The 23,060-nt window shown below is 40.1% G+C and overlaps 1 protein-coding gene across 6 annotated transcripts in view; it reads left to right on the forward strand.

Annotated features, from left to right (window-relative positions):
- SYNRG (synergin gamma) overlaps positions 1-23,060 on the forward strand; it is a 402,787-nt gene that overhangs the window by 117,456 nt on the left and 262,271 nt on the right. For all 6 annotated transcript variants that reach the window (XM_053706889.1, XM_053706890.1, XM_053706891.1 and 3 more), the window contains one exon: positions 14,774-15,028. In XM_053706889.1, the coding sequence (XP_053562864.1) occupies positions 14,774-15,028 (255 nt within the window). The remainder of the gene's footprint in view (positions 1-14,773; positions 15,029-23,060) is intronic.

A 23,060-nucleotide genomic window follows, 5' to 3' on the forward strand; every position in this document is an offset into this window, starting at 1 on the left:
TAAGGTCGCATGGATGGAAAGTGAACGAAAAGAAGAGTTCTCTTTTTCCTCTCACAAGAGTTCCATTCTTGGGGACTCTTATAGATTCTGTAGAAATGAAGATTTATCTGTCAGAAGACAGATTAACAAAGCTTCTAAATGCATGCCGTGTCCTTCATTCCATTCAACTCCCGTCAGTAGCTCAATGCATGGAGGTGATCGGCTTAATGGTAGCAGCAATGGACATAGTTCCCTTTGCACGTCTACATCTCAGACCGCTGCAATTGTGCATGCTGAGTCAGTGGAATGGGGATTACTCAGACTTGTCCCCTACTCTGAATCTGGATCAAGAGACCAGAAACTCTCTTCTATGGTGGCTTTCTCGGCCACATCTGTCCAGGGGGATGCCATTCAGCAGGCCGGACTGGACAATTGTAACAACAGACGCCAGCCTACTAGGTTGGGGCGCTGTCTGGAATTCTCTGAAGGCTCAGGGACAATGGAATCAGGAGGAAAGTCTCCTGCCAATAAACATTCTGGAATTGAGAGCAGTTCTCCATGCCCTTCTGGCTTGGCCCCAGTTAAAAACTCGGGGGTTCATCAGGTTTCAGTCGGACAACATCACGACTGTAGCTTACATCAACCATCAAGGAGGGACAAGAAGCTCCCTAGCAATGATGGAAGTATCAAAGATAATTCGCTGGGCAGAGTCTCACTCTTGCCACCTGTCAGCAATCCACATCCCGGGAGTGGAGAACTGGGAGGCGGATTTCTTGAGTCGCCAGACTTTTCATCCGGGGGAGTGGGAACTTCATCCGGAGGTCTTTGCCCAAATACTTCGACGTTGGGGCAAACCAGAGATAGATCTCATGGCGTCTCGCCAGAACGCCAAACTTCCTCACTACGGGTCCAGATCCAGGGATCCGGGAGCGGTTCTGATAGATGCTTTGACAGCACCTTGGAACTTCGGGATGGCTTATGTGTTTCCACCCTTCCCGCTGCTTCCTCGATTGATTGCCAAAATCAAACAGGAGAGAGCATCAGTGATTCTAATAGCGCCTGCATGGCCACGCAGGACTTGGTATGCAGATCTAGTGGACATGTCATCCTGTCCGCCTTGGTCTCTACCTCTAAGACAGGACCTTCTGATACAGGGTCCATTCAAACATCAAAATCTAACTTCTCTGAAGCTGACTGCTTGGAAATTGAACGCTTGATTTTATCAAAACGTGGTTTTTCTGAGTCGGTTATTGATACCCTGATACAGGCTAGGAAGCCTGTTACCAGAAGGATTTACCATAAGATATGGCGTAAATACCTATACTGGTGCGAATCCAAAGGTTACTCCTGGAGTAAGGTTAGGATTCCTAGGATATTGTCCTTTCTACAAGAAGGTTTAGAAAAGGGTTTATCGGCTAGCTCATTAAAGGGACAGATCTCAGCTCTGTCCATCTTGTTACACAGGCGTCTGTCAGAAAATCCAGACGTCCAGGCTTTTTGTCAGGCTTTAGCTAGGATCAAGCCTGTGTTTAAAGCTGTTGCTCCGCCATGGAGTTTAAACTTAGTTCTTAACGTTTTACAGGGTGTTCCGTTTGAACCCCTTCATTCCATTGATATAAAATTGTTATCTTGGAAAGTTCTGTTTTTAATGGCTATTTCCTCGGCTCGAAGAGTCTCTGAGTTATCAGCCTTACATTGTGATTCTCCTTATCTGATTTTTCACTCAGACAAGGTAGTTCTGCGTACTAAACCTGGGTTCTTACCTAAGGTAGTCACTAACAGGAATATCAATCAAGAGATTGTTGTTCCATCCTTGTGTCCAAATCCTTCTTCAAAGAAGGAACGTCTTCTACACAATCTGGATGTAGTTCGTGCCCTCAAGTTCTACTTGCAGGCAACTAAGGATTTTCGACAAACGTCTTCCCTGTTTGTCGTGTACTCTGGTCAGAGGAGAGGTCATAAGGCTTCGGCTACCTCTCTCTCCTTCTGGCTTCGTAGCATAATTCGTTTAGCCTATGAGACTGCTGGACAGCAGCCTCCTGAAAGAATTACAGCTCATTCTACTAGAGCTGTGGCTTCCACTTGGGCCTTTAAGAATGAGGCCTCTGTTGAACAGATTTGCAAGGCTGCAACTTGGTCTTCGCTTCATACTTTTTCCAAATTTTACAAATTTGACACTTTTGCTTCTTCGGAGGCTATTTTTGGGAGAAAGGTTCTTCAGGCAGTGGTTCCTTCTGTATAATGAGCCTGCCTATCCCTCCCGTCATCCGTGTACTTTTGCTTTGGTATTGGTATCCCAGAAGTAATGATGACCCGTGGACTGATCACACATAACAGAAGAAAACATAATTTATGCTTACCTGATAAATTCCTTTCTTCTGTTGTGTGATCAGTCCACGGCCCGCCCTGTTTTAAGGCAGGTAAATATCTTTTAAATTATACTCCAGTCACCACTTCACCCTTGGTTTCTCCTTTCTCGTTGATTCTTGGTCGAATGACTGGGAGTGACGTAGAGGGGAGGAGCTATATGCAGCTCTGCTGGGTGAATCCTCTTGCATTTCCTGTTGGGGAGGAGTTATATCCCAGAAGTAATGATGACCCGTGGACTGATCACACAACAGAAGAAAGGAATTTATCAGGTAAGCATAAATTATGTTTTTCCTTCTGCAGTACCGTGTTGGTCAGTGGGGTTGACAAGGAGTTATCAGCCAGGCAGTGAAATATCTTTTCTCAGTGGGAAATGTCACTTGCCTCCAGATGAAATGTGTTTTTCCAGTGAGCTGGACCTTGTGGGAGGTCTGCAGCACCTCCAGGTCAAATGGGGATTTGTCCACCATACCCCTGGGTGGTAGATGCCTTTATTTGTTTAGATCCTTGGCTAAGATAGACTCTTCTACTGGAAGCAAGTTGCTGCAGCTGAGGTAGGTACAGTGGGTGAAGATGCTGACTGGTATATACTCTGCACAGTCATAGCCCACCATATGTACATGAATATGAACAGGTCATAGTGGGGGGACATATATTTGTACACCTTATTTCTTTTTCAAGATACGATGAGTCCACGGATTTCATCCTTACTTGTGGAATATCGACTCCTGGTCAGCAGGAGGAGGCAAAGAGCACCACAGCAGAGCTGTATAAATAGCTCCTCCCTTCCCTCCCAACCCAGTCATTCTCTTTGCCTGTGTTAGTGATAGGAAGAGGCAAAGTGAGGTGTGTGTTTAGATTCTTCAATCAAGAGTTTTTTATTTTTAAAATGGTACCAGTGAATGCTATTTTATTATAGGGTGTAGACGTATTCCTTGTCAGCCTCTAGAAAAAAGTAGAGCTACAGGTGGCTTTAAAGCAATGGGAACTGGTGGGATTAAATTCTCACTGCGCCTCCCATACTGAGTGCTGCCCTTCAGATGATGGTCTTAGCAGATATTAACTAAGGCCCTTTATGTGTCCACAGAACTGCAGGAGGGAGAAGACCTCTTGATCCTGTGAGACCGGTCATGCGCTCAGCATAGAGGCAAGTGCAGTTCTTTATTATTCTGGGACATAAAATTAACTCAGAATAGACTGTATGATAAGTGGGGAATTAGATTTTTATGTGTACTTCCCTTATTACTTGGAGACATTACATAACTTTATCCCTATGTGTACACAGGAGGTTAAGTTATTGGGCAGTTTTCTGCGATCTCCAAAGCAACATTTACTTCCTTCAGTACTGCTTTCAAGAGCTTACATTACTGAAGTTTGCAGTCCAGAAGGTTATCCTCTTTTACTAATACGAGATGTCATGAGGAATTATGATGTTTCATGTCCCTGCTTTAACATGAACGGTAGTATAATTCAATGTATTACAGGGCGTTTTTACATGTTATACACGTGTCTTGGCTCCCAACAGCTTATGTTAGAGAACTATCAGCCGACAGGGAGGTGTATTTTATTGAACATGCAGTGTGTTGTTTTGTAACATGTTAAATCCTGAGGGTTGGAGCTGGTGTACCTGTCTCTATTGAGAAATCTCTCATACATTTGCTTCACTCTTTAGCCGTCACTGGTGCGGTAGTGTAATTCATATTACTTCATGGACTCACTCCCGAGGGGCTTATTTGAATAAACGCCCGATGGGGAGGTTTGTTTTACTTTAACAAGTATGTCTCGTTCCCTATGGCTTATTGTACAAGATGACAGCCGACTAGGAGATTTACTTCCCCGTTCATGCCATATGTGAGAAAACTACTTGTATGGCATTGCGAACTGACTGGGGAATTTATTTACTTTTCATAGTGGCCATGAGGTTCTCAGACTGCTCCATTCACATTTCTTAGCGGCCAGGGAAATTTATCTGATACGCCCACTATGGGCAGAGCTAAGATAAGCGCCATGGTTTGCACGCCTTTTTAACATTCCTTCAATGGACGCCAGATGCTTTCTCTGCTGTGTTGCAAAACAATATAGTAGAGAGGCTCTGCGCGCTTTCGGTGTCTGTTTCCCTTATTTCTATGTGGATCAGTATAGGTTGGATCCACAGAGATGTACTTTCACGTGTTATAGGCTTATTTGGGAAGTAAAACGTTCTTTTAAACTGTAGTCTATGTTCTCCCTGTTGCGGTGGGGTTCCTGTTAGGGAACTTACTGCTCGGAGAGGTACATTAGCAGTTTCCTACTGAGGGGTATGGATACCTTGCAAGTTTATTTAAACAAAGTATGGGGGTCCTGTGGTCCAGTGGCCAGGTACACTGCTCCCCATTCCCAAGGTTGTGAGTTCCAACCTGACTTCAGCTGCTAATTTTTACTAATTTTTATTAATTTTTATTATTTTCTGCAGCTAATGTAAAGGAATAATGTTAACCTTTTTTACAATTTAAAGTGACAGTAACATATTTTCCTGTGTTTAATTTTATTGTAAATGCTCCTTCTAAAGCGGTGGCTGTTAGGAGTCTGACACAGGTCAATCCATGCCACAATATTCTACATGTTGCCCAAACTTCTTTATGACCCACAGGCAATGCTCTGCGGTTCTTTGCAATGACTTTGCTTTTGATGTAAATAGTGATGTCTAGTTGCAGCAGTTTATATCTTGTTATTGGATTGTTTTCTGCACAACAGAAATAAAACATTCCTTTTAAATTTAAAGAGACAGTAACATTTTTTCGGTGTAAATTTTATTAAAAGAATTGCGGCTGTTTGGTTTGTTCAATCATCCTTTGGGACGTTGGATGGTACAAACTCTCACAATAATGAGTTTCTCTACGATTTAAAGAGACAGTAACCTCTTGTTCTGTATGTATTATATTAAATGAATTTCAGCGGTTTTCTTTGTTTGTGTCATCCTCAGTCATAAAGGATGAACTAACGCACTCAAGCATGGAGTTAATTCTCTCTCAGAATTAAAGGAACAGCATCGTCCTATGTTCAAATTTGTTTTTTCTTTTGAACCTATTCCCTTTTCAGCGATTGCTGTTTGGGAGTCTGTTAACCAATGGCCACAAATTTCTCCTATAGTATTTCAATAGAAATTTTAGGGCCTGCACGCAGTGTCCTGCGTGTCCTTCACACTCCACTCGGGATTATGATGCATTGTATGTTTTTACATAAGGATTTAACATTGCTGGAAGAATTGCTATTCTAACGGTTTCTCCATGTTACTGGGAATTTCCTTTTCAGATGGGATTGGTGCCTTGGGTGTTCTTTATATTTACAAGACTGTTTCCCATAGCCGTATCAGCTAAGAGGCTGGATGACATTCCTTGGAGGAGAAGGAGTAGTTCCGATCACTACGTGAGCTTCTATACCCTTAGAAGATAGTCTTCAGGGGCTAAATTTAGTTATGGGACACACACCAGGGTTTACAATGGCAACTATCTGTATACTTTGCTGCCGTCACTGGTGTGGCGGCATATTGGTCAATTCTTTTATTTCACTTTCTTCCCTTCCAGTTATCAAACTGGGAGCGTAGGTAAATCTGCTCCAGCTCTTGGTACCTTATGGTTAGAGCCTTGTTTTTATGCCTATGTGTTCTATGACTAAGATTTTGGTGAAAGCATAGCCTGCTGTTGTATCAAAGACAGCATGGGGAACATGTTCTGGTCCGGGGGGCCGGCTTTCCGTTTTCGCTCTAGTTTGGGTCGAGCTTGAATGTTTTCCTCTCAGAGGCAGTTTCTGCCTTATTGATTGTCTAAGGTTCAGACAAAGGGAGAGACATCCTTACGCTGCGTAGGAGACCTCTTAAGCTCTGGGAGTGATTGTTCCAGTTATAATATTGGTACCGGATATGGACCATTTTTCCCTTGATTCTAGAGGGTCAATTTAGGTCAACCGGTGGTTTAAGGGTCAAGTACCTTCCTGTGCCGTTCGCAAGATTTGTCTTGGGTTCTTGGGTTTGCCCTTATATGGACAAACATTTCCGTTCGTGGTCTTTCCTTTCGGTCTTGCCACAGTTCCGAGTTCTTACGGGGCATTGCAATGGCGCCCTCTCTGGCTAATATCCTAGTCCAGGCGTCTTTCTTACAGCAGGCAAGATTTCCACAGACATGGTATTGTTATTCCCGTGAGCTCACGGGTGGATGACTTTGGGAAGGTGTCCTTTGTCTCAAACACAAGGGTAGCTTTTTGGGGAATCATGACAGATTCCACATCAATTCGGATCTTTCTGACTGAGGTCAGGAAATAAAGGTCTATCATTAAGGGTCTGGGCCTTCAGCCCACTTCTCGGCCTTCAGTGACTCAGTACATAGTGGCGGGCTGATGGTGACGGACTGGAGATAGCTCAGCATGCTAAGGCACTGTGGCTGAGCTCTGTGAAAACCCAAGGGTTGCAGGATTCAATCCCCGGTGAGGTCCATTCATCCTGTCATCCTTCAGGGGTTGATGGAATGGGCAGCGCCTGGTGACACTTGAATTTGTGTTTGTTCGTTCTACCTCAGTGAGCATACTCAGGCAATGGAATGGGGATTTTGCAAACTTATCTCCTCATTTATGTCTGAAGCAGGAGACAAGGGACTCTTTTCTATGGTGGTTGTCTCTGGATCACCTGTCCCAGGGTCCGTGTTTTAGCAGAGTGAGGACTCCTGCGGAGTCTGTTCTTCGTTTTCCAACAACTAAGAACGAGCTTCAAGTCTTTTCTGTTCTGGCCTCAGTTGACTTCGGCCCAGTATCATTCTTGCTATCTGTCAACATTCCATATCCCAGTGGTGGTCACTTGGGAAGCGGATTTTCTGAGTAGACAGTCTTTTTCATGCGGGAGGGTGGGATCTCCATCATGGGGGTATCTCCTTCCTGATTCTCAAATGGGGTCGGCCAGAGTTGGATTTCCTGGCATCTTGTCAGACTGCCTAGTTTTCGGCTTTTAGCCTAGGTTCTCTTTTTCCCCCGTTTGCTTTTTTTTGCCAGGGGTTTGTTCTGATCTAATAGGAGAAGGCATTGGTGCTTCTCCTCGCTCTGTGTGGTTTCGCATCATTTTGGTATACTAAGCTGCTGACCATGTCATTTCGATAACTTTGGACTTTTCCGTTGGGAAGGAATCTTTTTCAGGGTTCCTTCTTCACCCTAATCTAGTTTCTATGAAGCTGATTGTTTGGGGATTGGACGTTTGATCTATGCAAGCGAGGTTTCTTTGAATCGGTCATAGATTCCTTAATTTAGTCATGTAAGCCTGTTACTAGAATGTTTTACCATAATATGTTTTTATTGGTGTGAATCCTAGGGTTACTAATGGAGTAGGATAAGGATTCCTAGACTTTTGTCTTTTCTCCAAGAAGAATTGGAGAAGGGGTTATCCGCTAGTTCCCTAAAGGGACAGATTTCTGTTTGGTCTATTCTGTTAGACAAATGTCTGGCAGTTGTTCTGGGTGTACACTCCTTTTGTCAGGCTCTGACTAGAATAGGGCCTGTATTTAGACCTATTACTCCTCCTTTGAGTTTGCATTTAGTTCTTAGAGTCAAGGGGTTCTGTTTGAACCTATGCATTCCATAGATAGAGAATTAACTTGGAAAGTTTTATTTTTAGTTGCTATCTTTTCTGCTCGAAGGGTATCAGAGCTTTCAGCATTACTATATAATTCTCCTTATCTTATTTTTTTTGCGGATAAGGTGGTGTTGTGTACTAAACCTGGGTTTCTTCCTAGGGTTGTTTCAGTTTAGCGCATTAATCAGGAACTGTGGTTCCATCGTTGTGTCCTTATCCTTTCTTCTCGGAAGGAACGTTTGTTCCATAATATAGGTGTGGTCCGTGCTTTAACGTTCTACTTGCAAGCTACTAAGGATTTTCGTCACTCACCTTCTTTGTTTGTGTTTTTTTCTGGGAACTGTAGGGGTCAGAAAGCTACGGCTACCTCTCTTCCTTTATGGCTAAGAGTTCCATCTGTTTTGCATATGTGACCGCTGGATAGCAGTCTCCTGAAAGACTTACGGCTCATTCCACTAGGGCTTTGGCTTTCTCTTGGACATTCACAAATGATGCTTCTGTTGAACAATTTTCAAATTTGATACCTTTGCCTCAAATGAGGCTGTTTTGGGGAGGAGAGTTCTTCATGCAATGGTACCTTCCGGTTAGGTTCCCTGTCTTGTCCCTCCCGTTTCATCCATGTACTATAGCTTTGGTATTGTATCCCACAAGTAAGGATGAAATCCGTGGACGCGTCGTATCTTGAAAAAGAAAAGGAAATTTATGCTTACCTGATAAATTTATTTATTTTTCGATACGACGAGTCCACGTACCGCCCTGTTCTTTTGAGACAGGTTATTATATTTTTGTTAAACTTCAGACACCTCTGCACCTTGGCTTTTCCTTTCTCTTCCTATCTTCAGTTGAATGACTGGGTTGGGAGGGAAGGGAGGAGCTATTTATACAGCTTTGCTGTGGTGCTCTTTGCCTCCTCCTGCTGACCAGGAAGCGATATTCCACAAGTAAGGATGAAATCTGTGGACTTGTTGTATCAAAAAAGAAAAAAACTCATCAGGTAAGCATAAATTTCCTTTTTAGTAGCTTGTAGCACTTTTACGGATATTGTTGCTTTAAGATTTGCTCATCGGCTTAGCATGATCAGAAGTGTCTTCTGTGCTATACACAGTTTATTTTCCTTCACCTGTGCTAGGTATCTTCTTGTGTTCTTCGGGTTCTTAGCTTTAGCGTTCACCTTGGGTTAACCATTTTAGTGCACCTTTTCTGTGATAATCCTTTCCTGTTCCTGTGTTTTTTTATACTGTTTACCTTTTTAAGAGTTAATCAGTTTGACTTTGTGTCTTTTCTGCCCTTCGGAGGTAACTATTTGCATGCTTTATACTGCTTATTTGCTTCAGTCTATCTCAGACACTTCAGATATTTCCTTACTGGTACTATGGAGCTAGCTATTGCAGCTCAGACCTCTGGTCCATCAGCTGATCATCTAGAAGGGGGATCCTCTGTTACTTTAACCCCTTTTAGTTTGTATTTGCTTTGTAAGGTTACCCAGCTGTGTTCCCTGGTTCAGCTTTGTACCTCGTTTGCTGAATCTATTGCTAGCCCTAAAAAGTGTTTTACTGTGCTTCAGCATTTGAAGGGGTCCCAGGAGAGTTCATCTGAACTTCCTCCAAAACTTAAAGGAACAGTGTACACCAATTTTAATATAACTGCATGTAATATACACTACTATAAAGAAGAATATGCACGGATACAGATCTAATAATCCAGTATAAAACCTTTTAAAAACTTACTTGGAAGCTCCCAGTTTAGCACTGTTGATAAGGTTAGGCAGGGACACCCAGTGAAAGGGGCTTGGAAAGCAGGAAGAGCAGACACTCCCCAGTATCTGAAAAGACAGACTACACAAACAGAAGCAGCAGGAATCTGTAGGCTTCAGTCTAATAATTAGGGGCTTTGTTAGGAGTCTGAAAATCAGCACAATGTTATTAAAAAAAATTAAAAAATAAGCAAAACTAATTGTGATTTTACCTGAATGTTACCAGCAGTTGGCAAATTCTGAAATCCAAATACTATATACAAATGTTTATCATTATCATGGCGGAACTGTAATGAATATTCTATATAACTGTTATTAATTTTTTAAATCACAATAAAAAGAATAAAATAAAAAAAATAAGCACAACTATAGATTGTTACAAAAACACAGATGGGCTATATAAATGGATAATCTACAAAACGTTTATTCAAAGAAAAATCTAGTGTACAATGTCCCCAAGGTTTATATTCTCTCTGCAATTAGTGAAGTTTTAGTTTGCTTGCCTCCAACTATTAAGCACAGACATTTGCAAGGAATTGAAGGTGGTCCTTCTTTGGCCTTTAGCTCATCAGGGACTTCCCTTAGGGTTGGCCATTCTGTTAGCCATTAATGATAGGGGTGTATCTGACTCTGAGGACTCTTATTGTAAGGAAAGCCTGCTGTTGTGGCAGAGGATGTGTCTTTTCATTTCAGGGTTGAGCGTATTAATGATTTATTGCAGGAAGTTTTAATTGCTTTAGAGGTAGAGGATTTTCCTAGTCAAGCAACCTGTTAAGAGATTTGATCATTTTCTTTAAGACGGCTCCTAAGCAGCCTTCTTTTTTTCCTGTTCCTGATTCAGTGTTTTGAAATTATTTCTAAGTGATGGCAAAAACCATATTTCTTTTGTTCCATCTACAAAATTTAAATCTATATTTCCTCTTCCTTCTGTTAATTAAGAGATCTGGGAAACAGTTCCTAAGATAGACACAGCTATTTCCAATTTGGTCAGGCCTTTAGAGGATAGTTCCTCTTTTAAGGATTCTTTAGGTAGAACATTTGAAGGTTTTCATAGGCCATCCTTTCAGCTTGCAGGTTTTATGTTTATACCTAAGTAAGGTCTCTGCATTGACAACAGTGGAAGAAATTGATTTGTTTCTACAAACAAAGCAGTAAGGTCTATGTGTTGACAACAGAAGCATGAGCTATGTTTAGTGACAAAAGAATTAAGCTTTTAGAAAAAAATGGAGATGTTAAAGCACAAACTAAGAGAACAGTGGCATAATACAAAAATGTACTACTCTTCTGATTGAGGAGTGTCCCTTCTTTTAAAGAAAGAATGCAGTGTTGACTGTCTATATTGCCTTTTTTCTCTTGGAGAATCTGAGTAAGGGCCAATTGATGACATTATGCTCTTTTTCATTGTAGCATTTTCTCTGCCGGTCATCGTCAATTTCACAGAGCTCATCAGGGAGGGTTTCCATGACTGTAAGGATACGCTGCAGATCTTTTTTTTTCCATAAATTTGAGAGGAACCTCTTCCACTTAATCCTTTTTCCTCCTAATTCTGCTTGCTTAGTTCTTCAGCCAATTCTTCCAAGTCTTCATTGGAAAGATGCTAGTCATGGCTATCCAATAGCTTTGATAAATCATTAGTTGTTACCTCACTCAACCCAGCTTCTTGTGCCAGCCTACTTACTTCTTCAACAATGTTTTCCTATGGCTCTACTCTTGTTAAAGTTGTGCATTAATTCTGGTAAAAGTTTGCACCACACTTAAAGGGACAATCTACACCAGAATTTTCATTATTTGAAAAGATAGATAATCCCTTTATTACCTATTCCCCAGTTATGCATAACCAACACAGTTATAATATACTTTTTACCTCTGTGATTACCTTGTATCTAAGCCTCTGCAGACTGCCCCTTATCTCAATGCTTTTGACAGACTCCTAAATAACTCCCCGGGAATGAGCACAATGTTATCTATATGACACACATGAACTAGTAATGTCTAACTGTGAAAAAAATTCAAAATGCTCTAAACTAAGAGGTGGTTTTCAACGGTTTAGAAATCAGTTTAAGCCTAGCTAGGTTTAGCTTTTCAAAAATACCACCAAGGGAACAAAGCAAATTTTATGATAAAAGTAAATTGAAAAGTTGTTTAAAATTGCATGCCCTATCTGAATCATGAAAGTTTAATTTTGACTAGACTGTCCCTTTAATTTAAACAGTTGACTGTGACTTTCTCCCAAGCTGCATTAATGTTATTAATGCTCTTCAAAATCTTGAATGATCACCACTAATCCTATATAATAAAAGGCCAGGTATGTTTGTCCAAAGCTGTCATGCGCCGTAGTGACTGTGCGAGGTCAAACATACGTGGCCTTTGACACCGTAACGAAGGATCAGTCAGTGAGAATCAGACAGCAGAAAGGGTGGGCGGGAGCAGGTGTGGCAGGGGCTTGACCGGGCAGGCTTTAGAACTAGTCTTTTATAGTTGTATCTGATCTGTCAAAAACTTTCACCATTTCTGTTCAGGTTTGACAGAGGTAATACGTTTTGAATGTTGCTACAACCCCTTGGACCAAAGGTTGCAAAGCTGATGTGGTGTTTGGTGGCATGTAAACAACATGGACATTCAGATGTGTTCTAACTGCATCAAAGTTTACAGGATGGCCAGAGGCATTAACTAAGAGAAAAATGGTAACAAAAGCGAAGCACAGTGGGGCAAAAATAATTGGAGTACCAATCCAAAAAGACTTCTTGTGTAACCCAAGCCAGTAGACTGGCAACCTATCTTTGTTTTAAGCCCTTGAGAGCACAAGTGTCTGGGAATGGTACACCAATATTGGTTTTAATTTTAAAGTGCCAGAGACATTTGATCCTAGCAGAAGTGTTAGCCTATCTTTTGCGGCCCGGGCTTGAAACCTGGTGCAGACTGCCCATCATGGGCATGAAGGTTCTTGATGGCAATTTCTTCAACATTAAAAAGTAGCTCAGGAGGATAATCACCTTCCTGTACAATGGCTTTAAACTCTGCAAGAAATGCTGCAGCAGCCTCAAAATCTGCACTGTGCCTCCCCAGTTAATTTCACACCGCGGCTCTTACTGCGACTTTTACATTGCATGAACCCTTAGTACCTAAAAATGTATCATCTCCACCATTTTTTCTTAAGATCTTTAAAAATTGACTTTGCCTTGTCAGTAATAACAGCTATAATCATTGGAATTTTTATTCTACAAGCTACTTACATTTTTTGCCATGTGTCAGTCTAAAGTTACAGTCAGTGGATGTTGCCTGCAGTTCTTAGTTCCTTTGGTACAAACTTCTCCTAAATGCCCTGCCCTAAATATGTGTAATGCTCATTAAATAGAGCTACACCCAATGAATTGCTGCTCTAAGTATAGCGCACATTGAGTAGCACTACACTCTGCCGTACCACCCTGAAGGAATAAAAAAATATATTGCAATAAAATAAAATAATCCATGAGCAAATTCCTGTACGCACTTTTAAAATTATTGTGCGCTGGAAAAAGGTGTGTGCGTTAGAGGAAGCGGTGCTCACCATTCCTTGGTTCACTCAGCATCCTTTCTTTGACCATTATTTTATATTTATACATTTTTTTTATTTTTTTTTTTATTTTTTTTTTAATGGTCATTCCCTATGTTTTTAGTAGTAAATTACTCTATTAGAAACGCTTGTATTTCAACCTCACGGTTCATACCCTAAGGCTCTAATGTTTGTAAAGTGTGGATCCAGAATCTGTTTCCTCTTCGCTCATCTAAAGATACTTGTTCAGTGGCCTTAAAGGGACAGTCTAGTCCAAAATAAAGTTTGCAGAGGCTTAGATACAAGATAATCACAGAAGTAAGAAGTGTATTAATATTACTGTGTTGATTATGCAAAACTAGGGAATAGGTAATAAAGAGTTTATCTTTTAAAACAATACAAATTCTGGTGTAGACTGTCCCTTTACATTTAAGGCCTTTATAGTCGCGGTTATGGAATTTAAAGTGATGTTAAACCCCATGAGAAATATCTCCTGATATGTTTCTTAAATATTCAGTAATTCTCCTTTTTAGGGTTCTTTTCGTTCTACCCAAGTACTGTTTAAGACAAGAACATTCTAAAATATAGACCACAAATTAAAATTTTCATAAAAAAACAATATTACTTTTTTAGTGTTGACAGACTGCCAACTAAAACTAAGTTGATTAACAATAGGCTGCCAGAATGTTAGCAGAAATAATAGTTAAAACAGACAGTTTATGTGAATTTAATTTATTTTATGGTGGAGTTTCCATACTACAATGACAATCATTACTACTAATAGAAGATTTGCAGGGTGATAAACAACTGAGCGGTAGAATTACTTTGGAATGGAATAGGTTATATTAAATAAGTGTTATGATATGGATGCCATGTTCATATGGCAGATGTACAATTAAAGGAATTGTCTAGTCAAAATTAAACTTTCATGATTCAGAGCATGCAATTTTAATCAACTTTTAAATGTACTCCTATTATCATTTTTTCTTCGTTCTCTTGATATTTTTATTTGAAAAAGCAAGAATACCAGCATAGGAGTCTGACCATTTTTGGTTCAGAACCTTGGTAGCACTTTCTGATTGGTGTCTAAATGTAGCCTTTCTGATTACAGTACTGTACTACCTTTCTGAGGGTACTATGTATATAAAAGTGTTAAAAAGGGCATAAACTCCCTTTAGTTTGCATGTGTAAGCTGTGTTTTGACATGTAAATACTATGTAAATGACATAAGATATTGCTGTTTAAACATGGCGCCATCCCCTCTCCAAGTTGTCCCATTTTACAGATACAAATAAACAAATATTCAGAAATTCTGACTTTTCTGAAATCCGAACCAGTTTTGATCCCAAGCAGTTTGGATAGAGGGTTTTGTAAGTTTGGATATTGCATATTTTATACAATCCTGCTGGAATTATATTTATATTCAAATGTATTAATATTTGTGTTTTTTTTACTTTGCTATTTTAAAGTTTTTTTGTTTTGTTTGTTTTTAGTTCATTACTTTTTTAAAGACGAGATCATTAGTGATTTTAATGCATTTTCTTCTAAACAGAGAGGAGGGCCAGCTGTCAGTACAGATGTGTTGGTTCAGATTTCATCACCACCTATACCAACTTTTAGTGGGTTTCCAATGTCTATGCCCACTGCTCTGAATCAGTTGCATATATTGCAGTCAGTTCCTGCTTTATCAAGACCTGTTAATGCCAGCCAGCCTTTTGTGACCGTCAACAATTCAGCACCACCCGCAGGGTCAGCTATGACGCAAATGGCAAACACTTTTGTAATGCCATCTTTCTCTACTCAACAGGTATGTCTCTGAAATGTTGTCAGCCTGTCATTCATATTTGACAAGTAAAAAAAAGTGTTTTTTTTTTTTTTACATCCAGTAAAATTAATTTACCGAAAAGCATAAAAAAGCCTTTCTTTTACTAAATTCAGGTCTTTGTATTTAAATAATGTCTATTGCGTTGTTAACTTACTACAAGAAATTTGAAAATTAGTGTTTAAAGTAAATAGAATGCCTTAAAGGGATATTAAACACTTTGAGATGGTAATATAAAATGATAAATTGTATATAATAAAAAAACTGCAATATACTTTCATCATTTATTTTGTCCTCTTTGCCTGTAATTCCATTCTGAAATTGTGAGCTTTTCAGTTCCTGTTAAAAATGGAAGTGCAAAACACTGTTAAATCCAGCACAACCATTGGCTGCACACTCTAGTGACCTATTTATAACTGTCTCTAATTGGCCACAGCAGAGAAGGTAACGCAAGTTACAACATGGCAGCTCCCAGTGTTTTATAGACACTAAAACTTTACACTTATTTTGTCACTTTTTACACAACTAATGAAACTTTAAAAAATACATCTACATGTTACTCATGGACTAATCTTTTCTTTAAATGTATCATTCTATCTAGCATGTATTTAGTGTTTAATGTCCCTTTAAGTATGATACCATTTGATTTTTTTTAATGTCAAAAGTATTGGTTATTTTTTTTATTGTACTTTTTGAATCTACATTAGATTGTCCAAAAATATTTTTTTTATAATGTCAGTGTTTATGTTCTCAATATGCAAAAGATATAAAATGCCTTTAAATGACTGTAATTCTCTACTCCCATATGGTGAACATTACAGAAGTTCTTATCTTTCTGAATTTTATTTTAAAAATTTGATGTCCAGATTTTTCCCTTTCAGTCTCTTCCTCTCTGGTAGGCAGGTTGAATTTTTTTAGTGGAATTTTATCTTTGGGCTTAGGTTCTTTTCTATAAGGTCACCTCCTCCTTTCTCAGGTTGATGAGCACCTGGGGTAAGGAGTAATCTTTTGGTTGTGCTACAATATATGTTTGATATTGGTTTTGTCCTTTTTTTCTTGACTTTAACAGTGTCTTTTCCCCAACAATTTCTTTGTTCATGTGAATTTGAGTATGTTTTGTTTGCTTAAAAAGTCTAAATATATTTATAAAATGTCCTTTCTAGAAGGAGTTGCTTCAGTCTCTTAACATGGACTTGGAACTTAAGTCATGGCCATTATAGTGTTGTAGTTTATCTTTCTTATTGTAAAGACATGAAACCCCAAATATGTCTTTTATGATTTAGATAGAAGTAAATTGTATTCTCTATTATCTAATTTGCTTAATTATCTTGGTATCCTTTGTTGAGGAAGCAGGAATGCGCTACTGGGAGTTAAACACATCTGGTTGGCCAATGACATGAGACATATACCGGTATGTGCTACCACCAATCAGCAGCACCTGAGATACCTAGGTATCCTTTCCAACAAAGAATACCAAGAGAACAAAACAAATTAGATAATAGAAGTAAACTGTAAAGTTGTTTAAAATCACGTGCTCTATCTGAATCGTGAAATTTGGGTTTCATGTCCCTTTACTATCAACCCAAATCATTTGCAACATTGCAATTTCAATTTTGTATGCCTTTCCCTTTGTGTGGTATTTCCTTCTGGTGCTTTTTGTGTGAACTGTTGAAAAATTTGAATAAAAAAACAAAGAAAAGTTACATAGTTAAACTTTTGACAGCAATAAGCCTACCCTCATATAACATTTTCTGGACAATCTCAGTGAAGGCTTCATCATCAGGATTCCAAAATTCATATTACTTCCAGCCTCCAAATGTTATGAAAGACCTTGATTTTTCAACTGGGCCCATAGGTACAAACACACAACAACGTTCAGTCATAATAACATAACTAAGGGCCTACTGCAGGCCTTAAACGTTGCTGTTTGTTTGTACCTATGGACCCAGTTGGAAAATAAAGGTCTTTTAAAAATGTTGAGGCTGGATGTTATATGAATTTTGGAATACGATTGGGACTTGGCAAGTCTTCTTTCGTGCTCCATATATCAGGTGTGCGGTCTTCCTACCTAGGATATTGAATTCATCAGCAGGATTGTCAGTCTTGTACCTCCACAGAAAAATATGCTTTTTATTTGGTAAATATATAACAAGCCATTGTATGTGGGTTTGAAGTCCAGTCCTACAGGAGGAGGCAAACACTCCACACAACAGAGCTTTAATTCCACCCGCTTTCCCATGATTCCTTCTTTTGCCTCCAGCAAGGAGTGAAGCTTGAAGTGCTGACTACACGTCAATTGAAAGGTTTTTAAAACAATGTGGGACCCATTATCTCCCTCCGAGAGCAGGGAATAGAACAGAGGAGTTGTAAAGGAGTATATTGATAGTGATAATAATCCCGCAGATGTTTGTTTCTTGTTTGCCACAAGTGTCGCTGGGATTTGTCCTTCAGCCATCTCCTGTTGGTGGCTGGCGCATCTATGTACTTCTTTCTTAGATCCCGTATTGGTGTCTACTACACAGGATGGGCTCCTGTAGCACAGTACAGTGAATGCTGGTAGAAAAGTAAGTATTTGTACTCGCATACCCCACATGCTATTCGCATGAACATGTACACATGATAGCCTGGGGACATGGTCACATACAACAAATAACACTTCATACAGTTTTGAGCACTTTTGGGTTACACATCTACAGTATAATTGAGGTAGTGTCTCTTTAAAAAAATTCTGGGCAGGTTTTAGCACATACCAGAGCTCTGGTCGTCATTCTCAGCGGTCTCTCAGATGATCAGGAACACTTCTGAAGCTAGGGAACTCATTTTCAGAAGTTTCTGAAATTCCTCCTGTGCAGACCTCAGTGAGTTAACTTTTTACTGCCAAACCTGTGCTGGAACTTCTTTCTCTCACATACAGTGGCCATCTTTGATGACACACTGCAGTTTGTCCTTAGAGTGGTATATTTATGTAAGCATTTATTGACTTAAACTGTCATTTTAATAAAAATATATTTTTCTCTTAAAGAGACCGTACCCAATTGTTTCACTCACAGGGACTTCAGTCTTACATTGTTCCAATATCTGTGTGTCTACCTGAAGGTGTCAACCCTTTCTGTGCCTGCGGTGCTAACTAATTTTAGAATTTTGTCAGTCCTTACTATTCTAACTCACTATGAAGTAAACTGGTGCAGTTTAAAGAGATATTTAACCCAAATTTTTGTGATTCAGACAGAGCATACGATAAAAAAAAAAAGTTTACAATTTACTCTAATGATCAAATTTGCTTTGTTCTCATGATATTCTTTGTTACAGAGATACCGCGGTAGGTGTAGGTGCCTGGTGTACTACATGACAGGAACTAGTGCTGCCATCTAGTGCTGTTGCAAATAAATTCTTGCAGAACTGTTGCCATAAATGCTCCAGGCACGTGGGCGCTCTTGAGCTTACTTCCCTGCTTTTCAACAAAAGCTACAAAGAAAATTTGATAATGGAAGTAAATTATTAAATTGTTTAACATTGCGTGCTATCTGAATCATGAAAGAAGAATTTGGGGTTTACTTTCCCTTTAAGTCTTAGACAATATCGCTGATCCCATAAAAGGTTGATCTACTGACAGTTTAACCCTTTGCAGGCACTGGGCTCCTCTGGGACATCCTTAAAGGAACAATCCGTTATTTCCCCTGTACCCATTTTGAATTAGAATCCTCCTCCTCAACTGAGGACTATTATTCTTAGACCCAGGATCCCCCTCTGACGAAGTAGCAGAAGATATGTTCTTTAATTTAAAAGTGGAGCACATATACTCTCTAGTGCAGGAAGTTTTTACCCTCCATCTGCAGACAGCAATCAGTGAAAACATTGATAAATTCTTTAAGGCAGCCCTAAAAAAAAATCTATCTACATTCCCGGTTCCTGATGTGGTTTCCTTCTTAATACAGGGAGTCCACATCTGCATTCATTACTTGTGGGAATACAGAACCTGGCTGCCAGGAGGAGGCAAAGACACCCCAGCCAAAAGCTTAAAGGACCAGTAAACACAGCAGATTTGCATAATCAACAAATGCAAGATAACAAGACAATACAATAGCATTTACTCTGAATTTCAAATGAGTAGTAGATTCTTTTCTAACACATTTTAAAGTTATGTATATTTCCACTCCCCCTGTACCATGTGATAGCAATCAGCCAATCACAAATGCATATACGTATAGTCTGAGTTCTTGCACATGCTCAGTAGGAGCTGGTGACTCAAAAAAAGTGTAAATATAAAAAACTGTGCACATTTTTTTTAATGGAAGTAAATTGGAAAGTTGTTTAAAATTACATGCTCTATCTGAATCATGAAAATTTAATAAAGCCTGAGTGTCCCTTTAAATACCTCCTACACTTCCCTCATCCCCCCAGTCATTCTTTGCCTTTAGTCACAGAAGGATGGCAGAGAAGTGTCGGAAGATTCAGAGTAGTCTCTTATGGAGGGTAGTATTCTTCACTGTAGGACTGGAGTTTTAAGTAGTCTTGTCAGCCTCTCAGTGACAGCATTGGCGAATCTTAGGGTCTGGAGATGCCCTAGTCTGGATGGTTTCTGCAAAACCATCCAGACTCATATTAACAGCTCCTTAAGCAATCAGCGTTGACTAGTTTCGCTGCCTGCTTTCTTCACTCAAGTCCATGTCAGAAGCGCTGCTACATTCTGTCAAGCTTGAAGGACCCTGTTACTGTTCTATTGCATAGATTCCGGTAAAGATCATTTGATTTTTTACATATTGCAAACGCTAGAAGACAGGGTCACAGTGTGGCTCCCTTTATCTATATGGAATCAAGGGTTAATATCTCCTGAGGGGGGATATGAACAGTTGGGTTTAATCATATATGCTTTATTTGATTTTATGCTGCTTTATGTGTAAGATGTTTATGGGCTCATAGGCTGAGATGGAACGTACAGGCTTCACTTTCACTTTGAAGGTTGCTCAGCTTAAAAGCTTGGCGCGCTTTTTCTCCTAGCAGGGACAGTCCTGCATTGCGCACCATTTGATATAAAGATGCCGTTTGTTTTATTCAAAATAAAGTTATTTCTCTTGTTAAGTGTATCCAGTCCACGGATCATCCATTACTTGTGGGATATTCTCCTTCCCAACAGGAAGTTGCAAGAGGATCACCCACAGCAGAGCTGCTATATAGCTCCTCCCCTCACTGCCATATCCAGTCATTCTCTTGCAACTCTCAACAAAGATGGACGTAGTAAGAGGAGAGTGGTGTATTATAGTTCGTTTTTTAACTTCAATCAAAAGTTTGTTATTTTTAAATGGTACCGGAGTGTACTGTTTCATCTCAGGCAGCATTAGAAGAAGAATCTGCCTGTGATTTCTATGATCTTGGCAGAAGTAACTAAGATCCATTGCTGTTCTCACATATTCTGAGGAGTGAGGTAACTTCAGAGAGGGAATGACGTGCAGGTTTTCCTGCAATAAGGTATGTGCAGTTAATATTTTTGTAGGGATGGAATTTGCTAGAAAATGCTGCTGATACCGGATTAATGTAAGTAAAGCCTTAAATGCAGTGATAGCGACTGGTATCAGGCTTATTAATAGAGATACATACTCTTATAAAAGTGTAATATAAAACGTTTGCTGGCATGTTTAATCGTTTTTATATATGTTTGGTGACAAAACTTATTGGGGCCTAGTTTTTTTCCACATGGCTGGTTTGATTTTTGCCTAGAAACAGTTCCTGAGGCTTTCCACTGTTGCAATATGAGTGGGAAGGGCCTATTTTAGTGCTTTTCTGTGAAGCTAAAAATACTGACAGAGACATTCAGCTTCTTCCTGCATGATCCAGGACATCTCTGAAGGGCTCAAAAGGCTTCAAAGTCGTGTTTGGGGAGGGTAACAATCACAGTAGACTGTGGTAGTTGTTGTGACTGTGTTTAAAAAACGTTTTTGTCATTTATTATTCTGTTTTTGTTATTAAGGGGTTAATCATCCATTTGCAAGTGGGTGCAATGCTCTGCTGACTTGTTACATACACTGTAAAAATTTTGTTAGTGTAACTGCCTTTTTTCACTGTTATTTCAAATTTTGTCAAAATTTGTTTCTCTTAAAGGCACAGTAAAGTTTTTTATATTGCTTGTTAACTTGCTTTAAAGTGTTTTCCAAGCTTGCTAGTCTCATTGCTAGTCTGTACAAACATGTCTGAAACAGAGGATACTTGTTCATTATGTTTAAAAGCCATGGTGGAGCCCCATAGGAGAATGTGTACTAAATGTATTGATTTCACCTTAAACAGTAAAGATCAGTCTTTATCTATAAAAGAATTGTCACCAGAGGGGTCTGTCGAGGGGGAAGTTATGCCGACTAACTCTCCCCATGTGTCGGACCCTTCGCCTCTCGCTCAAGGGACGCACGCTAATATGGCCCCAAGTACATCAGGGACGCCCATAGCGATTACTTTGCAGGACATGTCTGCAATCATGAATAATACCCTGTCAGAGGTATTATCCAGATTGCCTGAATTGAGAGGCAAGCGCGATAGCTCTGGGGTTAGACGAGATACAGAGCGCGTACATGCTGTAAGAGCCATGTCTGATACTGCGTCACAATATGCGGAACCTGAGGACGGAGAGCTTCAGTCTGTGGGTGACGTCTCTGAATCGGGGAGACCTGATTCAGAGATTTCTAATTTTAAATTTAAGCTTGAGAACCTCCGTGTATTGCTTGGGGAGGTATTAGCTGCTCTGAATGACTGTGACACAATTGCAGTGCCAGAGAAATTGTGTAGGCTGGATAAATACTATGCAGTGCCGGTGAGTACTGATGTTTTTCCAATACTTAAAAGGCTTACAGAAATTATTAGTAAGGAGTGGGATAGGCCCGGTGTGCCCTTTTCCCCACCTCCTATATTTAGAAAAATGTTTCCAATAGATGCCACTACACGGGACTTATGGCAGACTGTCCCTAAGGTGGAGGGAGCAGTTTCTACTTTAGCAAAGCGTACCACTATCCCGGTTGAGGACAGTTGTGCTTTTTCAGATCCAATGGATAAAAAAATTAGAGGGTTACCTTAAGAAAATATTTATTCAACAAGGTTTTATTTTACAGCCCCTTGCATGCATTGCGCCTGTCACTGCTGCGGCGGCATTCTGGTTTGAGGCCCTGGAAGAGGCCATCCATACAGCTCCATTGACTGAAATTGTTGACAAGCTTAGAACTCTTAAGCTAGCTAACTCATTTGTTTCTGATGCCATTGTTCATTTGACTAAACTAACGGCTAAGAATTCCAGATTCGCCATCCAGGCGCGTAGGGCGCTATGGCTCAAATCATGGTCAGCTGATGTGACTTCAAAGTCTAAATTACTCAACATTCCTTTCAAGGGGCCGACCTTATTCGGGCCTGGTTTGAAAGAAATTATTGCTGACATTACTGGAGGTAAGGGTCATACCCTTCCTCAGGACAGGGCCAAATCAAAGGCCAAACAGTCTAATTTTCGTGCCTTTCGAAATTTCAAGGCAGGTGCAGCATCAACTTCCTCTGCTTCAAAACAAGAGGGAACTTTTGCTCAATCCAAGCAGGCCTGGAAACCTAACCAGTCCTGGAACAAGGGCAAGCAGGCCAGAAAGCCTGCTGCTGCCGCTAAGACAGCATGAAGGAGCGGCCCCCTATCCGACAACGGATCTAGTAGGGGGCAGACTTTCTCTCTTCGCCCAGGCGTGGGCAAGAGATGTTCAGGATCCCTGGGCGTTGGAGATCATATCTCAGGGATATCTTCTGGACTTCAAAGCTTCTCCTCCACAAGGGAGATTTCACCTTTCAAGATTATCTGCAAACCAGATAAAGAAAGAGGCATTCCTAAGCTGCGTACAAGATCTCCTTGTAATGGGAGTGATCCATCCAGTTCCGCGGACGGAACAAGGACAGGGGTTTTATTCAAATCTGTTTGTGGTTCCCAAAAAAGAGGGAACCTTCAGACCAATTTTGGATTTAAAGATCCTAAACAAATTCCTCAGAGTTCCGTCATTCAAGATGG

Source organism: Bombina bombina, chromosome 3, assembly GCF_027579735.1.
Source record: "Bombina bombina isolate aBomBom1 chromosome 3, aBomBom1.pri, whole genome shotgun sequence".
In the NCBI taxonomy this organism is placed as follows: Eukaryota; Metazoa; Chordata; class Amphibia; order Anura; family Bombinatoridae; genus Bombina; species Bombina bombina.